Source organism: Rhopalosiphum maidis, chromosome 2, assembly GCF_003676215.2.
Source record: "Rhopalosiphum maidis isolate BTI-1 chromosome 2, ASM367621v3, whole genome shotgun sequence".
Taxonomy (NCBI): domain Eukaryota; kingdom Metazoa; phylum Arthropoda; class Insecta; order Hemiptera; family Aphididae; genus Rhopalosiphum; species Rhopalosiphum maidis.
This window is the reverse complement of record NC_040878.1, coordinates 61971878-61989283: the sequence shown is the minus strand read 5'-3', so window position 1 is coordinate 61989283 and position 17406 is coordinate 61971878. Positions and strand designations below refer to the sequence as shown.

General features: G+C 26.6%; 3 protein-coding genes across 7 annotated transcripts; 1 reads left to right on the top strand and 2 right to left on the bottom strand.

The window, feature by feature from the left end:
- Positions 1 to 510: 510 nt before the first annotated feature.
- LOC113554253 (pre-mRNA-processing factor 6) lies at positions 511 to 4197 on the bottom strand. Its single transcript, XM_026958007.2, is given in 3 exon segments — positions 511 to 2990; positions 3553 to 3823; positions 3826 to 4197. Coding segments are annotated over 3 exon segments (2790 nt in total). The 5' UTR covers positions 4001 to 4197; the 3' UTR covers positions 511 to 646.
- A 208-nt stretch (positions 4198 to 4405) lies between these two features.
- LOC113555186 (protein HGV2-like) lies at positions 4406 to 17179 on the top strand. Of its 2 annotated transcripts, none has more exons than XM_026959557.1 (3): positions 4406 to 4662; positions 15631 to 16556; positions 16613 to 17178. In XM_026959557.1, exons 2-3 carry the CDS (start codon positions 15637 to 15639, stop codon positions 17058 to 17060), a joined length of 1368 nt encoding a protein of 455 aa, XP_026815358.1. In that variant the 5' UTR covers positions 4406 to 4662; positions 15631 to 15636; the 3' UTR covers positions 17061 to 17178. The 2 variants fall into 2 exon arrangements, with proteins under 2 accessions (XP_026815358.1, XP_026815359.1); XM_026959558.1 differs by lacking the exon at positions 4406 to 4662 and adding an exon at positions 15362 to 15487 and having other exon boundaries at positions 16613 to 17179.
- Positions 7937 to 15116, bottom strand: LOC113555187. Of its 4 annotated transcripts, none has more exons than XM_026959563.1 (6): positions 14939 to 15116; positions 13534 to 13673; positions 13183 to 13465; positions 11593 to 11718; positions 9388 to 9525; positions 7937 to 8353 (listed from the first exon to the last, which is right to left on the bottom strand). In XM_026959563.1, the coding sequence occupies exons 2-6, from the start codon at positions 13591 to 13593 to the stop codon at positions 8070 to 8072; spliced, it is 891 nt and encodes a 296-aa protein (XP_026815364.1). In that variant the 5' UTR covers positions 13594 to 13673; positions 14939 to 15116; the 3' UTR covers positions 7937 to 8069. The 4 variants fall into 4 exon arrangements, with proteins under 4 accessions (XP_026815364.1, XP_026815360.1, XP_026815362.1 ...); XM_026959559.1 differs by having other exon boundaries at positions 7941 to 8353; positions 13534 to 13724; XM_026959561.1 differs by having other exon boundaries at positions 8070 to 8353; positions 13534 to 13728.
- Positions 17180 to 17406: the final 227 nt, after the last annotated feature.

Here is a 17406-nt window from a genome sequence, read left to right as displayed (position 1 = left end):
AGCACAATGATTTTAAGTATTTTTTTTATTTTGTACTATTATATGGACACAAACCTGCGGGCCACATGTTTGATAACATTGGCACTTATATGGTATTAAATAGTTCACAATGATTTTCAAAACTACAAAAAAATATTAAAAATCATGAGATTAATGAAAATAAAATGTTGAAATGTCGAAATGTTCAGAAAAATAAACTACAAAATAGCTCTTTGTTTTTAAAAAAAAAAAAATTTTAAATGAAAATTATTTTTTTAGCTTTATCACCAAAACATTAAATTAAATCAGAATATTAAAAACTTGTAGCCCTTATCATTATGAGTTTCTTAAAATAAAAACAAAATTATGATATCTCCATTATTTTAGGAGATATAGATATAGCAATAGGTTAAATCCTCACGAGAAATTGTATATACATATATTATTAAATAATTTTGTTTAAAGTTGATAAAATTGTTAATTACATTATTCAAATGTTATACTCATTTTTATTTTTATAATTTTCTACACAATTATTTCAAACTGAATATAATCTCACTCTTTAATAACATCAGAATAACTTAATAAAAAAATTAATTTTTAGTAATTATTTACATTTTACATACTAATCCAGTCTATAAAAGAACAAATATTAAAATTATGTTACTTAAATAGGGATAGGTAAATCTTTAGCAACTAACATTAAAACATTTTCAGTTGTAAGTCTCCAGTTATCAATGTTTTTTGATACAATACACCATGCTTCACCATGATGAGGTTCTGCTGCAATACACCTCTTTTTAATATCCTGTTGTACTTCTTCAGTTCCATGTAATACTTCAAATCTATAGAAATATGCCCAAGCATCTCCAAAATCTGGATCAATTTTCACAGTTCTATTAAACCATTCACGGCATTTTTGTAATTTACGTTCACTCCAAAATAATTTGGAGACAGCCAAAAGTACATTTACATCATGTTCGCATTTCTTTAAAGCATCTACACTTTTTGTTTTACGTTGTGGTCTTGCTTCTAAAAATATAGCTTCTGACCATAGTATACCTGCATTTGGACATTCTTGTAATGCTTTGGCCATCATTGTGTTTGCTATATCTCTCATACCTGCACGAAATTCTATACGTATAGCTTCTAACCATAGTTCTGGATTATGTGGATTTTTCAAACGACCTTTTTCCAATACTGATCTTGCTTTGGTTAACATTTTTCTTTTCTCATCTAATCTGGCTAACCAGATCCATAAAGGAATAGAACTAGGACATTTCTTCAATGCAGAATTAAAAGTTTCATGTGCTCTATCTACATCTTCTTGTTGTTCTTCAATCTGGCCTTTCATTAACCATAATTTAGCATAATCTGGAAATTTAACAAGAGCTTCCTCAAGAATTTGTAAAGCTGTATCTAAATTGTTCAAACACCATTCAAGTTTAGCAGATTTCATCATTACTCTTGGAGTTGGGGCTGAAGCTCTGGCTTTAGATAATAAACGTCTTGCACGATCAAATTCTGAATTCTCAGACTCTAATTTGACAGCAGCAAGCCAAATTTCTTCTGAGTTTGGATTTGCTTGAAATGCTAAAGATAAAATACCACGAGCAGCTGGTACGTCACCAGCTAACCATTTTGATTTGGCTCCCATCAACCATAATACTTCAGATTTTGGACAATGAGCAACAGCTTTTTGTAACAATGTTTCTAAAGAATCTCTTGTGCCATGATTTTTTTCAAAATAAGCAGCTCTCAACCAAATAGATTTTTTACTAGGAAACGCAGCTAATGAATGAGAAAAAATGGCTCTTGCACACTCATAAGCAAATTGACTAGCGCAAGAATCAGCATCCTCCATCCAAGTATGTTTACGATCTTCATCTTCTATTCCATATCCAATTATAGCTTTAATAAGAGCTTGACAAGTTTTTACTGAACCACATTTTTCAGCTTCTATAGCTTCTTTAATCCATTGTTCTCTGTTAATTTCAACACCATTAGCACTTAATGAAGATATAGCGCGGTCTATGATTTTTTCTACCATATTGATATTACCATTAGCTTCTTCTAATTTAGCAGCAGTAGTCCAAATTTGTCTGTCAGTAGGAATATTTTCACGAGCTTTATTTAAAACTTTACGTGCATTTTCATATGTTTCTAATCGAGCTAAAGCTAACCATAGATCAACACTAGTAGGACAACATTCAACAGCACGACTTAATAAAATCCGAGCATCTTCTGGATCTTCCAACTCAATAGCTGCTTTCCATAATCTAACTGAATTTGGAATATGTTCTAAGGCTTTTCTGTAAACTTTTCTTTTACCTTTAGTTTCAGATTCTAAGTCAGCAGCTTTAATCCAAATACGAACTGATGTTGGAATGTGCCTAACAGCTTGGGCGATAACAGCTTTGGCAGTTTCTGGAGGTTGTAAACGAGCAGCTTCGAGCCATAGATCTTCAGATTTTGGATTATCTTCACAACCTTTCATTATAACGTTACGGGCAGCTTGAATTTTTCCTGTTACTTCTTCAAGACGAGCTGATGCTATCCAAGCTGGTGGATGATTAGGATTAGTCTCTCGAACAGACTTTAACAATAATCTAGCTTTTTTTATGTCATTAATATCTCCCCCATATGTTGGTATCATACTATGTAAATCAGTCAAATACCCTTTAGGATCAACAACTGTTTGTCCTTCAACAGAGTCAGATACTTGGTTGAGTTTTACATTCATTAAAGTATTACGAGCTTGTCCCATTTTTCTTAAATCTAAGTCTCCAGATGGAGTTAACATTCCAGGTGTAACGGTACCATGTGGATATTGACTCATCAGACCACTTGCTGAATCAATAGAAGAAGTACTTTCACCACCAAGACTTCTTGAAAGTACAGTATCAGGTAGAGGTGTGAATTTTTCAGCCCTAGGGTTCCTTTGTTTACGATTTCTAGCATCACCAACCTCTGGAATATTGCGCCATTCGTCTTCACTAACCATAGTTAATCTAAAAAATAATACAGTCTTAGAAAGTTATAAAAACAAAGTTTTAAATATATGGCTTATAATGCTGGAAGAGTTAAACCAACAAAAACAAAAAAAATATTTTATTAAAATACATATAATAGAATAGAATATTTTAAAACAAAATAAAGCCCACTATCTATTATCGTATGCCAGTTGATAGCAAATTATTTTATCAAACATAAAAATGTAATTATTAATTTCAAGACTGAAATAGTTAATTCAAAAAATTATTAATTAGTGAGTTAAAGTGCTTTTAAACTATACCAACGTATTAATTATTATACATATGAATATATAATCAGTTGTGGTTAAGAATTTTTTCTATGAAGCAATTATTTATCCAATCACCAATTGTTCTCATGAATATGTAGAGGGCTAATTCCCACTCAACCTCAATTCATAAAAGTACACAAATTATAAACGAGTCTTGGATTATTAAGATACCTACCCCATATTTTTTTTTTTTTGTCACTTCATAAGAAGGCTATTCTTGCCACCATTGAATATAGTTATTTATATAATATATACATATATTAATTTACCCTCTTTTTAAATCACTGAATTGTTGTTGAATCTTTGGTCGTTCTTGTCGATATTTCTCTAATTCTTCTTTTAATCGTTTTTCTCTGTATTCTTTACGTTTCTCGTCCATTCGTTTATCAATTTCTTCATAAATCATATCTGCTTCTTCGTCATCTTTATCGTACGGATCCTTACTGAATAATGAACCACCATAACCACTAAATTCATCATAGTTAGAATCATTCAAATCTTCATCATCGTCTTCTTCTTCATCTTTTTTTTTTTTTTTGTGGGTGGTGCATGTCGATCGTCGGAAACATCATTGGCATCTCGTGCTGGACCGATATCAGACCGTGTTGTAAATCCTGTAGCACCTCGACCAACACCAGCAACATATCCAAGAGGCGCAGGAATACCAATAAAATGTTTTTTTACCTTACTCACTAATGCGGCTGGTGGTGCTGCCATTATAATAATTTAATTTAAAGTTTTTTTAACCTTAGAGTTTTAACCGACAAACATTCAGATTTCAAAATTTAGAACTAAGATTTTAGTAATTCTAGTGATTCCACTATTCCAGTATCCTACTATTACAATTCTTGCTGTTAATTTTCACTAAATTCTGTCTTGGTGTTGGTCGTATTCATTATCCACTGACCACTATAAAAATTGATACTTCAATACTATCAAACTATGAGTTTTGTTGTTGTTGATAAAATAAACTAACTATTGGTTTTTAATCCAAGAATAAAGGCTTATTCCATGATTCTTTAACCTTGAATTGAAAAGTTTATAAATTATCTTTAGTTAATCCCGCATTTTTTCATTCGTTAAATTATGTTAGGTTATCCGACATCCGTTATCTTTTTCATTTAACTTTGATCTAATTCATAGTGATATAGCGGGTTTTTCCTTCTTTAAAATTTCGTTGGTTTAGCGATTATCATTATCGTAATATCCGTTATTATTAATATTTATTTTATTTATTCTGTTATAGACACTGGCCACTGGGCGCTATTCTTATAATTCTTACTTGCAGTGTACCTTTTTGTGGTAAACTCCTTTTAAGTTTAAACTTAATATTTATTGTTCAAGTAATATATTTTTGTCAAAGGATCTTCTCTTGATTGGTAAGTCACTTATTAGTTTTTCAATCATCAACAGATAGTTAGCTTTTAAAATAACTACCTATATTAAATATCTAGTAATAAAATACGTACTCTGATATTAAACATGTGGTTTTGTAGTTAGTAGATTCATCAATTTTCCATATTTTTTTTTGGCTTAATTCAACAAAAAATTAACATAACTATTATATTTAGCGTAATACCAATTTTAGTTTTCTTAATTTTTTCACAATATTAATAGGACGTTATACTCGCAATTCGCATGTGTTTTCTCTGTCTTACTAACGTGCATTATAGCAAATTTGTGTTCAGCAGAACACATTTTGCAATGTTAGTTTTAATATTAGAATAAATTTACCTATTATAAAATTTAAAGGTAAAAATATAACTTAGAAAATGTCATATTATGATTTTTAAGTGTGTTATAGCTATGTAAAATACTACAACTTTAAGATGATAATATCAATAATTGTATATGACCTTTTCCAGTAAATATTCTTAATTTTAAATCTGATAATAGGTCAATTTATTTTAATATTCAAGCTAACATCTCAAAATGTGTTTTACTGAATGCAAATTTCCTGATGTACGTTAGTAAGATAGAGACAATACATGCATGGGTATAACGTCCTTTTAGGCAAATTTTTATACTTAGGTAAGTACTTACTATTATTTTACTTCAAAATCTCATTTGTAGTAAAAGATTTATACCTTTCTCATATACTTTTATGTTGCTATTTACAAATAATAATTTGTGAACCAATATGTTTTTGTGTTATTGTATAAAATATATTATTCCATTTGCATATACTTATGACTCAATCAATTTAGCGACATAAGTTCTTACCCATTAATTGATTTTCTTCATAATGAGTGGTAAGTGTAATAAATATTGGTTTTAATTTAGCTTTTGATTTACCAATTTAGAATGATAAATATATAATAATGATAATAGTAGGTATATACAGTGTTTACTAAAATGTTATTAATATTAAAAAATAATATTAGATTATAGCTTGGGACTTGATTCCTCTATAAATATTTAAAAAAATCCATGTGAACATAAATAAATGTAAATGCTCAAAAATATGCTGCTTAAATTTTGCAGAAGAAAAGAACAATAAAAATATGACAAAACTGCTAAGTTAAACTTAGTATTATTATTCATCACTTAAATAAAAATGAATTAAATCTCACCTAAAATATTCTACAAATCTTAAAGAAAATAAAATGTAAATGCAAGAAGCCGAGAAGTTCCAATCCTTAGTTATAATAAATACCACATCAACAAATTAAAGGATTTGTGACAAAAAATATCTGTTGTGAATGTTTTATAGATAATTTTAATTCTGTCAAAATAAATCATTAGATGTTTTGTAAGCAAATAAATATGTAAGCACTCAAAAATAAACTACGTATTGCACAGAAATATCGGATTGAATATTGTGATTTTTTAATGTAAAATAAAATCAATTTATCATAAGGATAACTACCTGTAGCACTTAATATTTTAATAAAAATACCCAAACTTCAGGGGACGCTTCACACATTCACCATGCAGGTTGTTTCCATTCTATTAATGTGCCAAACTAGCATTTGAGCAGATCATTTTGTGTTTGTTTCTTATTAAATATAGTAAGTTGATTTTTAGTAGAGGTCTTCAATCTTTTTTGTGGCAGATCAAATCTGAGATGTGCTTGGGAATCGCAGGCTTAGTTTTTATTTTAATCTTTTAGTAGGAAATTAATAACTTAAAAACAAAATATTAATTAGCTTGGTGGGTTTTGTAGGTTGGAGTCTCCTAATTTATAGTAGGTCTCAGTCACAAAATATGAAAGTGGCCTTTGCAGCTGATTCATACATACCATTTGCAACTATTTGTACTTAAAATTGTACTGTCACACTGTGTCCTATTTGCTCATACAAAAAAATAGTGCTGACCTAATAGGTGTTCACAATAGTACCTTAAGCATTCAGAGGTACAATTTTTTTATTTTTTTATTCAATTGCCACTACTAAAAAACGGCCATTCGGTGTATGACAGGTGGGATCATTTCTTATATCCATAATTATAGTATTAAAAATGTATAAACTTGTGATGCTCTTTTAGAACTAAAATTTACTGAAATTACATTTCCCCAATTCATACCAAGACTAATCATAAGGCAAACAAAACCAATTTCACCAGAAATCTTAAGTAAGTGAGATATAACTTATAGGCAGGGGTGTTCCCATAGGGTATAATACATATATGCTGTATACTTTCAAGATTTTTTTTCAATATTATGGGTATACTGCGTATGCTTTTAATTTCAATATTTTCCCATATTATTGACACGCCTTTTACCATCTTAACTTCTATAGACCATAAGAAAAATATTATTGTATTAAATGTTTATATTTGATGATATAGTATACTCTCAAAAAAATAAATGGCAACACCACTGCTTTTAGCTTTGTAAAATATTACAATTTTAGTATGTTTATTTCTCATTTAAAAATAACTAAAAGTAATTTCACAAGTCTTTTATTACCTTATATTATTTGAGATATTATAAAATGTTATAGTACATACAATGTATTCTTTATCATATGAGAGTAACCTCACGCAAAGATTGATTTTTGTCCAATTTGGTTAGACCATACCTTTAGATAAATTGGTTGTTAGCTTTCATTTGTTACGATCTATTGCAGTCAAAAATTGTAATGTTCATTTTAGAAAAATGCATTATTTGAATATTTAAATTTTATTTCCTTATAAGACTTAAAATAAATAATCCATTTGCCTCATCTTCAAGTCAGTGTTAACGATAAAAAGGATAACAAAAAGCATTCTATTAAAATGTTAAGAATAGAAAGTAAAACTTTGTCTTTATAATTTGTCTTTATTTTTTGATTCAGTAAATTAAATTAAAATTGTACTTGTTTAAAAATCCTTAAGTAGTACTAACTTTTAAATTATTCTAAATCAAAAAATTATAATAGCATTGTATTAAGTTCAAATATTCTGTTGATTGGCAATTCTAATTTATGAATTAAAGCTTGTACGCAAATCTCATAAGATTTCATATTTGAATAAAGTACTATATAATTATAAAATACAGTATCAATAACTAATAAATATTAATTAATTTAATATAATATTATATTATGCTTTATGTTTTCAAATAGATAATAAAAAATATATATTTGTATTAATAATTTTGGACAATAAATTATTGTTATAGATGAAAATGTACGATAATGCAGAATCCAAGTATATATAACTTCAATATTTAAAAAAAAATAGCCTAACCATGGTTATTTTATAAATATATAAAATACATTAAATATAATAATTATTAATTATCCGATTAATATGTTTAATAAGTAAGTTATTTGAATATGGATTGAACATAATAGTATCAGTACTATTTTATGGTAGATCTCATTATCTTAGATAAAATAATCCACAGACAGCTAGTTAAAATACATAAAATAACAGCTACCCATCCTATATTTACACTCCAGCCTAGTGAATATATTCTAGCAGTTAGTAATTGTTCCCAAAAATGTATTGTTTGACACATATTTCCACTGGCATTGATCATACCATCTATAAGTGCTAGTGATTGATTGCAATTATTCTGGCTATGTGTTTTTCTTGAATGATGTTTATTGTGCATTATTCCCAATGTGAACAAACCAAATGTTGCTATAAAATAACAATTTATAATTTTACATTAAATACTTAATAATTCTTTTACTGTAAAACACTCATTATTTCAAAAACATAAGAATTATTTGATAATATTTTTTTATATATATTTAGAATTTTAAATCTTCAAAATAGTATGATACTTACAAAGATTATGTTTAAATTAAAATGTTTTAATAGAAGTATGAATACTGGAAAACCTAATTTTTACTGATTAAAGTAACATTATTCTATCTTTTACCGATTTATATTGGTAAGTATTTTAACAAAATTTTAGTATGGTTAGTATATTAAAAAAATAACCTTACTTTTATACAATATATTGTATTATAACTTAGAAAATATAATTCAAATCAAACGAAAGTGAAATAACTAAATCTTATACAAATTTTTTCTATAATATTTATTGATCATAATATTTTTTTTTTTTAATTATAAAAATTATTTCATTTTTCATTTAAGTTATGAATAAATTATTATTATATATTTTCATTTCAACATACTTAAAAATTTTAGAAAAATATAATCCAACAATTGTATAATTCATTTTTACTGATTTGTTATGAGATTCCCTTACATTTACAATATAATATTTAATTTTTATTAACATTTGAGAAGATATATAGTTGTATCATATCATCAAAAGTATTTATTGAAATAGTTTTTTATTTAATTTTGGTTTATTATGTTATTATTTTTGCTCTTCTTATTTAAATACTTACATACAAAATTGAATTATAGAACATTCAGATTTTATTTATATATCTTTTACATTTATCATAGAAATTTGTTTATCTTAATATTCACATTTTTACCTATTGTTACATCCTAAAATTTAACTTTATAAAACTATGAAAGTCTTTAATTTAGACATAGTGATAAATAACAGTGTTTTAATAACTTAGATTTTACTTAATCATACTTTTACCAAAACATTGTATTCTTTAAATTCTTTTTTCAATATATTTTAGAGTGTAACTTGAAATTTTATAATTTACGTGAAATGTATGAGTTGACATTTTAAATATTACCTGCTAATAAATACATTACAGCAGTGATTAACATAGCACTAATTTGATGACGAAAAATTGAAAAAAGTCCAATCAATGATGCAGAAATAACTATTATAATGCATACCAGTGCACATGATATTGACACATTTTGCATTCCTTAAACATAATATAATAAGTACTTCATAAAATATTTCATAACAATCTTTATTAGATAATAATAGATAATATTTTGTTTTTCATTAATGAAATAATATTACAAATTATAATTTATAATCTTTTTTTTTAACATTTGTCTATTTGCAAGAAGTTTCTGTCCATACTTTAGGTAGAAAAATGTCTTGTTTGTTAATGTCTACATATTTTTTTTATTGCCCAATCATAAAATTTATCTGGGTGATCATTGTTTGGTTGTGTTGTACAACATTTTGGGTTTAAATATATCAAGCTAAAACAGTAATGCATCCACTTCACACACACAATTTCTTTATCAATTTGGAGCACAAGTCTCTCAATTATGCACCTCTATGCCTGCAATAATGACAATCGTCTATAATTTAATTTTAATCACAAGTATTTTTCAACCTTTTCTAAGTGAGTAACAATTTGTTTTGTTTGAATTAAATACCAACTTCATTACATCATATAATGACAATTATAGGTAGTCAAACCATAAAATTTAATTTAATTTGGCGACAAAAGTTATAAAATCATCAAATGAGCATGTCGATTAATTAATAAGTGTATGAATTTTTTAAAATATAATATATGAATAAATTTAAATTGTCTCTATTAAGAAATTTTTTTCGAGGAATTAATATAAATGTATTATAGTACCGAAATGTTTCTAGTGGAATTTACATTTTATGTAAATGTAATACGGAATATAATATGGTAGCTAAGTGCTTTTAGACGAATTAACATTTGCTCATTTTTAGTTCCAGTATGAACTATTTGTGAATAACATCGTATTGCATATAATATAAAAAAATTTGCCTATGTATTATGTGTTATGTTTGATATTTTTACACGGATATAAGAACAACTTATGTGGGATATTGTATTACATTTTGATCAGTGAATAATTATTATCGTTATTTATAGAAGAAAAAGATGAAAATTGAAAACTAAATAGTTTAAATAGAAAAGGTCAAAATATTTTGAAAATTTTACAATGTGTAAGAAACGCTAACATTAATAACATTTGTTAAAATTTCAAGTTCCTAAGTTTCTTTGAGTTTTTCACTCAAAAAACAAAATCAATTGATTTCGTCAAAAGTGGGTCTTCTTGAAAATTCCCATTTTTATTTAATATTTTGTTCATTCTCCAATTATTTTGAAAACTATTGGGAATTTTTAGTTTTGACCTCTCCGATGTATAAACTACATCCAATTTTCTATCAGAAATCATAATTTGAAGATCGAAGTATTTTAATAACTACTATTGTGTACACAAACACATCATTGTAAAATCTAAAAATGTATGAGCGCATTAATCGTGTTTTCTGTGTTTACATAGACTATTTTTTATTAGATAGCTTAAATTATATTTATCTTAGTTCTTTAATTTCAATTATTGATTTTTTTATAAAATTAATAAAAAAAAGTTCTTAATAAAATTGTCATATTTTGAAATTCCAAATTATTATATAATTGACCTACATTGTAACTTGATTAGCATTATGTATGAACACAAAAATAATTAAATCTAAGTCTTCAAAATCCTATCTCCGAGAATCTTAAATAGTGAAATGCTAGGTTTTTATATATATATATCATTGTTTTAAATTTGTACCTTTTTTTAATTAAAAATATGTACATAACTCAGAGTATTTATTGAAATTCAAGTAATAAAATATTATTTAATCTGTGTATGTATGTTTGTATTTTTTTGCGTGAATAATTAATATGCATGGACTATTCTGTTGTACCAATTAAAGCATGATATTTATTAACAAACACATAATTTAAATGTGTATATATATTTATTTAGGTATACGGTATACCTGAGTAAACTTAATAGTTGCGTGACTTATTTACTTCACTATTTTTTTTTCATGTAACGATTTTTATATTTATACATATGTATATAATACAAAAAGTATGAATTTTAAAACTATTAATTTTACTATAAATTTAACTTTTTATTTATTTTATTTAGCTTGAAAACAAAAATAATTTTGTATATTTGATACACTTAAAAAAATTAAAGGTATTGTTACTTACTATGATGCCAGTCTGGTTTAAAATATTCTTCTTCTGGAGGTTCTTCCGCTAAATAATTTACACATTTGGGTAACACCGATCCCTTTTTATTGTTCGATTCTTGATACAGTTGTACCAACTGATCTTCTAATTATTGACAAAATTGTTAATTCTAAATTCTCATAAAAATTTAGATGAATATTTTAAAATTAGATTGAATAGTTGAGGTACATAATAATATATCGTTGTATTATTATATTGCAATATATTTACGGAAGTTTTTATGATTTGAGTGCTTGGTACCTTAGTCATAGGCGTGTGCAGGATTTTGTGTCTGGTGCAGCATACATTTTTAACCGGTCCTAAAGAACAGTAAGCAGCCCACTTATTCTCTTTATATAGCCTCCCCCTTGAATTCTGTTTAGCCCCACTGTGTAAAAATTTAATATTTTATAAGTTCATATAATCACTTGTGTACCCAAATCATTATAGGATATTCCCCCTCCCACCCATATAAATTCATCACTCTATGACTGCCTATTATAGTTATAAGAAATATAGTAAATTGTAAATAAAAATTAATAATATTTTTATGTAATTTAATAATATATTACTCTATTCTTTTATAAATATATTTAACATCACATAGGTAATAAATTAATATTTACAAGCATATAGTAATTAATAATAGGTATTACATTACTCATAATATTGGAACTCTTAGAAGTTAGATACGTAAAATAAAAATAAATAATAAACTCAATGTGTTTAAAATTATTAATTCTATGTATACCTTTCAAATAAATATCTACTAGCCCACTAAATCCAAAATAAATTGTCAGGTGCAGCGATAGCAGTATTCGCTGCACCCGTGCGCACGCCTATGACCTTAGTTAACAATATAAGAAATTAATTATATATTAATCAATATAAGAAGAATTGGTTACAATATAATATGTTATAAATTATGATGTATATTTATTTGTGCTACAACTGCTATTGCACGACATTCCGTGACCTTGCAATCTATCTATACTTTGACTAGCGTTAAATATTTTAATTATTGTACCCGAAAAAATATTAATATTATACGATGTTAACGAATTTATTTTAGATTTTAATTAAAGTGAATTATGTGTTGATGTTGCATTGTGACTATTATTTTTTATTAGAAAAAAGAAAAACATAATTTTTTTTTTTGAAATTTGCGCTTTTAATTTCATTTGATTATCAAAATTAAAAAGAGACTTAACTTGACTTAAAACATTCGTTGAATATCAATTTGTCATTTTGGTACTGCAAGTATAATTTAGCTATCATATATTATAGCACAATTAAGAGAATTAGCTCAAAATAATACTAAAATTGGCCCCTGCGGTTTTATTTCATTAATACTCTTAATTGTATTTCTTACGGTTTAACAAGTAATCAATATAAATTGTTTAAAAACTGCAAAACCCAGAGATCTTGTTAGAAAATAATAAAAAGGAGTATTGTTGTTTATAAATCCATTAAGTGGCGCTATCTTGTCCTATCCTTCATTTCTTTTCAAATTTGTTTTAATAGTTTCAATGTATACGTGTGTTATACTCTGATTATTAGGCAAAGTACCTGTTAGAGAAATACATAAAGTCCAAATTCCACCATACATTGGCGCAAGTATAACTGTAGTTGTTTCTTCCGTTAGATGTAATAGTGAGTGTATGTCGTACAAATCCGTTTGATGATATTGATTTGCTGTAGCCAAAACTAATAAGGCATCTCCATTATTTACCGGAGATGGCTTTGTCGCATTAATTGTTATTTTTAATGTGTTTCCATTTACTAGCCATTCGGTATTGACATTATTAAACCATTTAGACGATTTATTTTGTGTTTTCAACACTGATATTGCCTAAAAATAAATTTATATTATATTTCGAGTAAATTAAATTAGTTAACATTAAATTCTTGAAAACTTGCCTCTTGAAAATCCCATTCCATATTTTCCCAGTGGTTAGTCCAAATTGATGTGCATAACATAAATGTTGTACACGATGAAAGTATGAGCGTGATTGTGAGGAAAAGTGTGACTGGTTGTACAGATAAGCATCCTTGTGCTTCTGTTGGCCAATAATGAACCGTCACAGTATCCATATTCTATATTTTTAAAACTACCTTTATGTATCAGTACGATATCCGTATTTTATACTTTTAAAACTACATTTTGTAGCAATGTATCATATCTTAATTGATTTTATAAAATTATTGTTTAAAATAACGAACTTGAATGGTATTTAAATACAAATAAACCTATTAAAAGTAATTTTTTGTGTGATTTACATTATCGTGAATTTTATTATGGCCTGCAGGAACATGTTAATTTAAGGACTGCCTAGCAAATCAAAAAAAAAAAATAACCGAATAATCAAGAAATTAATTCAATTTTACGTAAAGTACTTGTATTTTGCCTTTAAATAAATATAAAGATTGTTTCTCTAACCTATATATTATTTTAAATGTTAGGTTAGGCTATATGAGCTAAATATAGAGTACTATAATATGTTAATATATCTGCTTAAATATTAAGTACAGACACGTGACATGTATTTTTATTTTAAAACTTATCACAAGCGACTTATCATGTTCTATCACATTGTTAAACATCTTTATTATTATATTGTATATAATATACAATTACAAGTAGAGCACCACTATAGGTTCGTTTCTTTACTTCATCATTTATTAACGATTTGTACATTTTTAAATATATATTATTCGTGCTGTAGGATATATTATTTTGAAAAAATTACTGTTTAATAATATTTGTTTCATTACTAAAACATTTCTTAATAGGTAAATATGATATATTATATACCATTATACTTAAATAGAGTTTAGTTCGGTATTGTAATTTCCACTTCCCGTGAAATAATTAAAAAAAAAAAAAATATGTGCCAGCTCCATATTATCCCTCAATTAATTAAACTTACAAACCGTAGGTCTACTAAGATTAGATTAAAATTGTAATATAGATAATCATAGATTTTACTGTTCACTTTTTTCATTCTTAAAATATACGTTAATAATATAAAATGTTGTTATGATAAGTATCTGAACTTAATGTAAGTAATTCTGTCGTATAAATAATTGAATGCTTACTCGATTATATGCGCGAATGCCAGATTTTTGTATAACTTTAAAAGCTTGTAAATAATGAATGTGTTAAAATAAATATATTTATAAATAACATGTACGCATATACCTTAAATGTGAGTTTGTATTTTAATTTATGAGGTTTGAATGTTCGATATTAAATATCGTTTTTATTGTTTTCTAGCGGTCTTTTGAATGAAATTAATAATATTTATGAAAAACGTGGCCTTACCAATTAATATAATTTCGTTATTATTAATACATTGGACGTAGGTTTATCTGTATCAATCCAAATTTTAAATTAAATTGCGCTCCTGAAAAGGATTTTAAAACTATATAATGCACGAACTAAGCAATAATAACTAAATGCTGAGTAGACTGTTAGACTCCAGTGTGCGTGAAAGCACGTTTGACCCGATCTATAATATCTGGAACTGGGGTATAAAGGGCGCCAAGCTCTAATAAACATTTTCGACTACAAGTATAGCCAACATAAAAAAAAATGTATACAATAAAAATGTATTTATTGGTCAAAACATTTTTAAGGTACACCGTGTACGTTAGATTAAAGTTTTATAAACTGAGTAACTATATAATCTTACCTCAGAATATCACTTAACTTATATTTTATATAATTAATTAATGTATATAAATCATAATACAGTTCTAAATACTTTTAAGATTTGTAATAAATTAACGAGCTTAAATTTAAGCGAATTATAAATGGCTGTAAAAGTATTAAATTACGTTAGCTGTTATTAAATATATTAAATAATTTTAGGTAGGTTATTTATCCTTCAAAATAAATATATTATTACAATTATTATAAAAATAACTTGTCATATCTATATTGATTAATGATTATGAAATTATAGAATAATATTTTAACAGATTACTAAGCACATTTTTTTTTTTTTTTTTTAGATTAAAATGCCTTCTGAAGTAGTACAGAAAGAAGCTGAGATTGGTGTTGAAGAGAAAGATATTATTGAAAAAATCGATACAAAAACGGAGACAAAAGAAAATGGTTCGCAAGAAACCAAAACTGATGAAATTCAAACAATTGATAAATCAGAAGAATCTAAAATCAATGAAGAAGAATTATCTGAAAGTGAAAACAAAGAAAACGAAGAACCTACTGCTGAAGATATTGAGTTGCAAAAAAAGCGTGCTGAACAACTTTTAACTGATGGAAAACGTCATTTAATAATTAAAGATTTCCAAGTAGCTGTTGATGTTTTAAGCGAAGCGTGCAGTTTATTTGGAACCATATATAGTGAATTGGATGAAAAATGTGCAGAAGCTTATTTCAATTATGGATGTGCCCTTCTTGAACTTAGTAAGAATCAAATAAGTCCTGTTGGACTAGAAGAAAAAGACGAGGAAGAAAATGACGATGAAACTTCAACTGAAGAAATGGATTCAAATAATGTGACAAACGAGGATAATAAAGTTTCTATAACTGATGTCATTAATGAAGTAGAAAAAGAAGAAACGGACAATGTTGATGACAACAAATCAACTGAAAAAAAAGAAAATTTACCTGAGGAAACATTGGTTGATGTAAAAGAAAATGAAGTTGGAGAAGAACAGTCCATTGAAAAAGAAAATTTGTCTGTCGATGAAGGAGAAAAACCAGATGAAGAAGATGTTGGAGAAGATGATGTTAATGATTTACAGATTGCTTGGGAAATGCTTGATTTGGCAAAAGTGATTTATAAAAACAAAGATACAGAAGAATCAAAACTTAAACTTGCTGAAGTATTAATGAAATGTGGAGAAGTAAGCATTGAAGATGAAAAATTTGATACAGCTATTCAAGACATGACGGAGTCCTTGGAAATCCGAAGGTGAGTTGTTTTTAAAAATTATTAGAAAGATAAAATAATAAGTTACATTTTTATAGGTTATTATTACCAGAGGACAGTCGTATCATTGCTGAGACTTTATTTCAATTGGGTATAGCACAGGAGTTAGGTGGAAGTGGTGAACAAGCAATTGAGTTGTTATCTGAAGCTGTAACCGTTTTAAATCATAAAATTAAAACTTTGGAAAATATGAACAATGACAGTGACATAATCAAAGCAGAAATTGCTGAAGTTAAATCTATTATTCCCGAAATACAAGAAAAAATTGTAGATATCAAAGAACGTAAAAAGGCTGCTGTAAGTGCATTGTTAGCTGCTGTAGGTGCTTCCAACTTGGCTACAACAAATGGTGAAACATCATCAACAATCAAACAGGCATCCAATATCAGTCATTTGGTACGCAAAAGACCTAAACAGGAAGAAACAGCAGATGCAGCTCCAAATAAGGTTCCTAAACTTGAAGAATCCTCAAATGTCAAGCAATAATTTGGAATCTATATATTTATTTAATTTATTATAATATTCCTCCAGTTTTAAATCGTTGGATTAATTTTTATTTTTTAACACTCAAAATTAAGTACTTTGTATTTTAATTAATTAAGTGAATTATTTTTGTATTTTTTTTTCTTTAAATTAAGGTTACTTTACAAACAAATAAAAATCAAGACTGTCCTATCATTTTTTTTAAGTACTCTTTATTTTCCTAAGCACTTTAAAAATTACAATTCAGCTTAATATTATTTACAGATATCTTAAATTGTTTATAAACGTTCTATGATTCTACCAATAGCCTATCTATTTTTGAATTTGACATCAACAAAAAATTTATGTA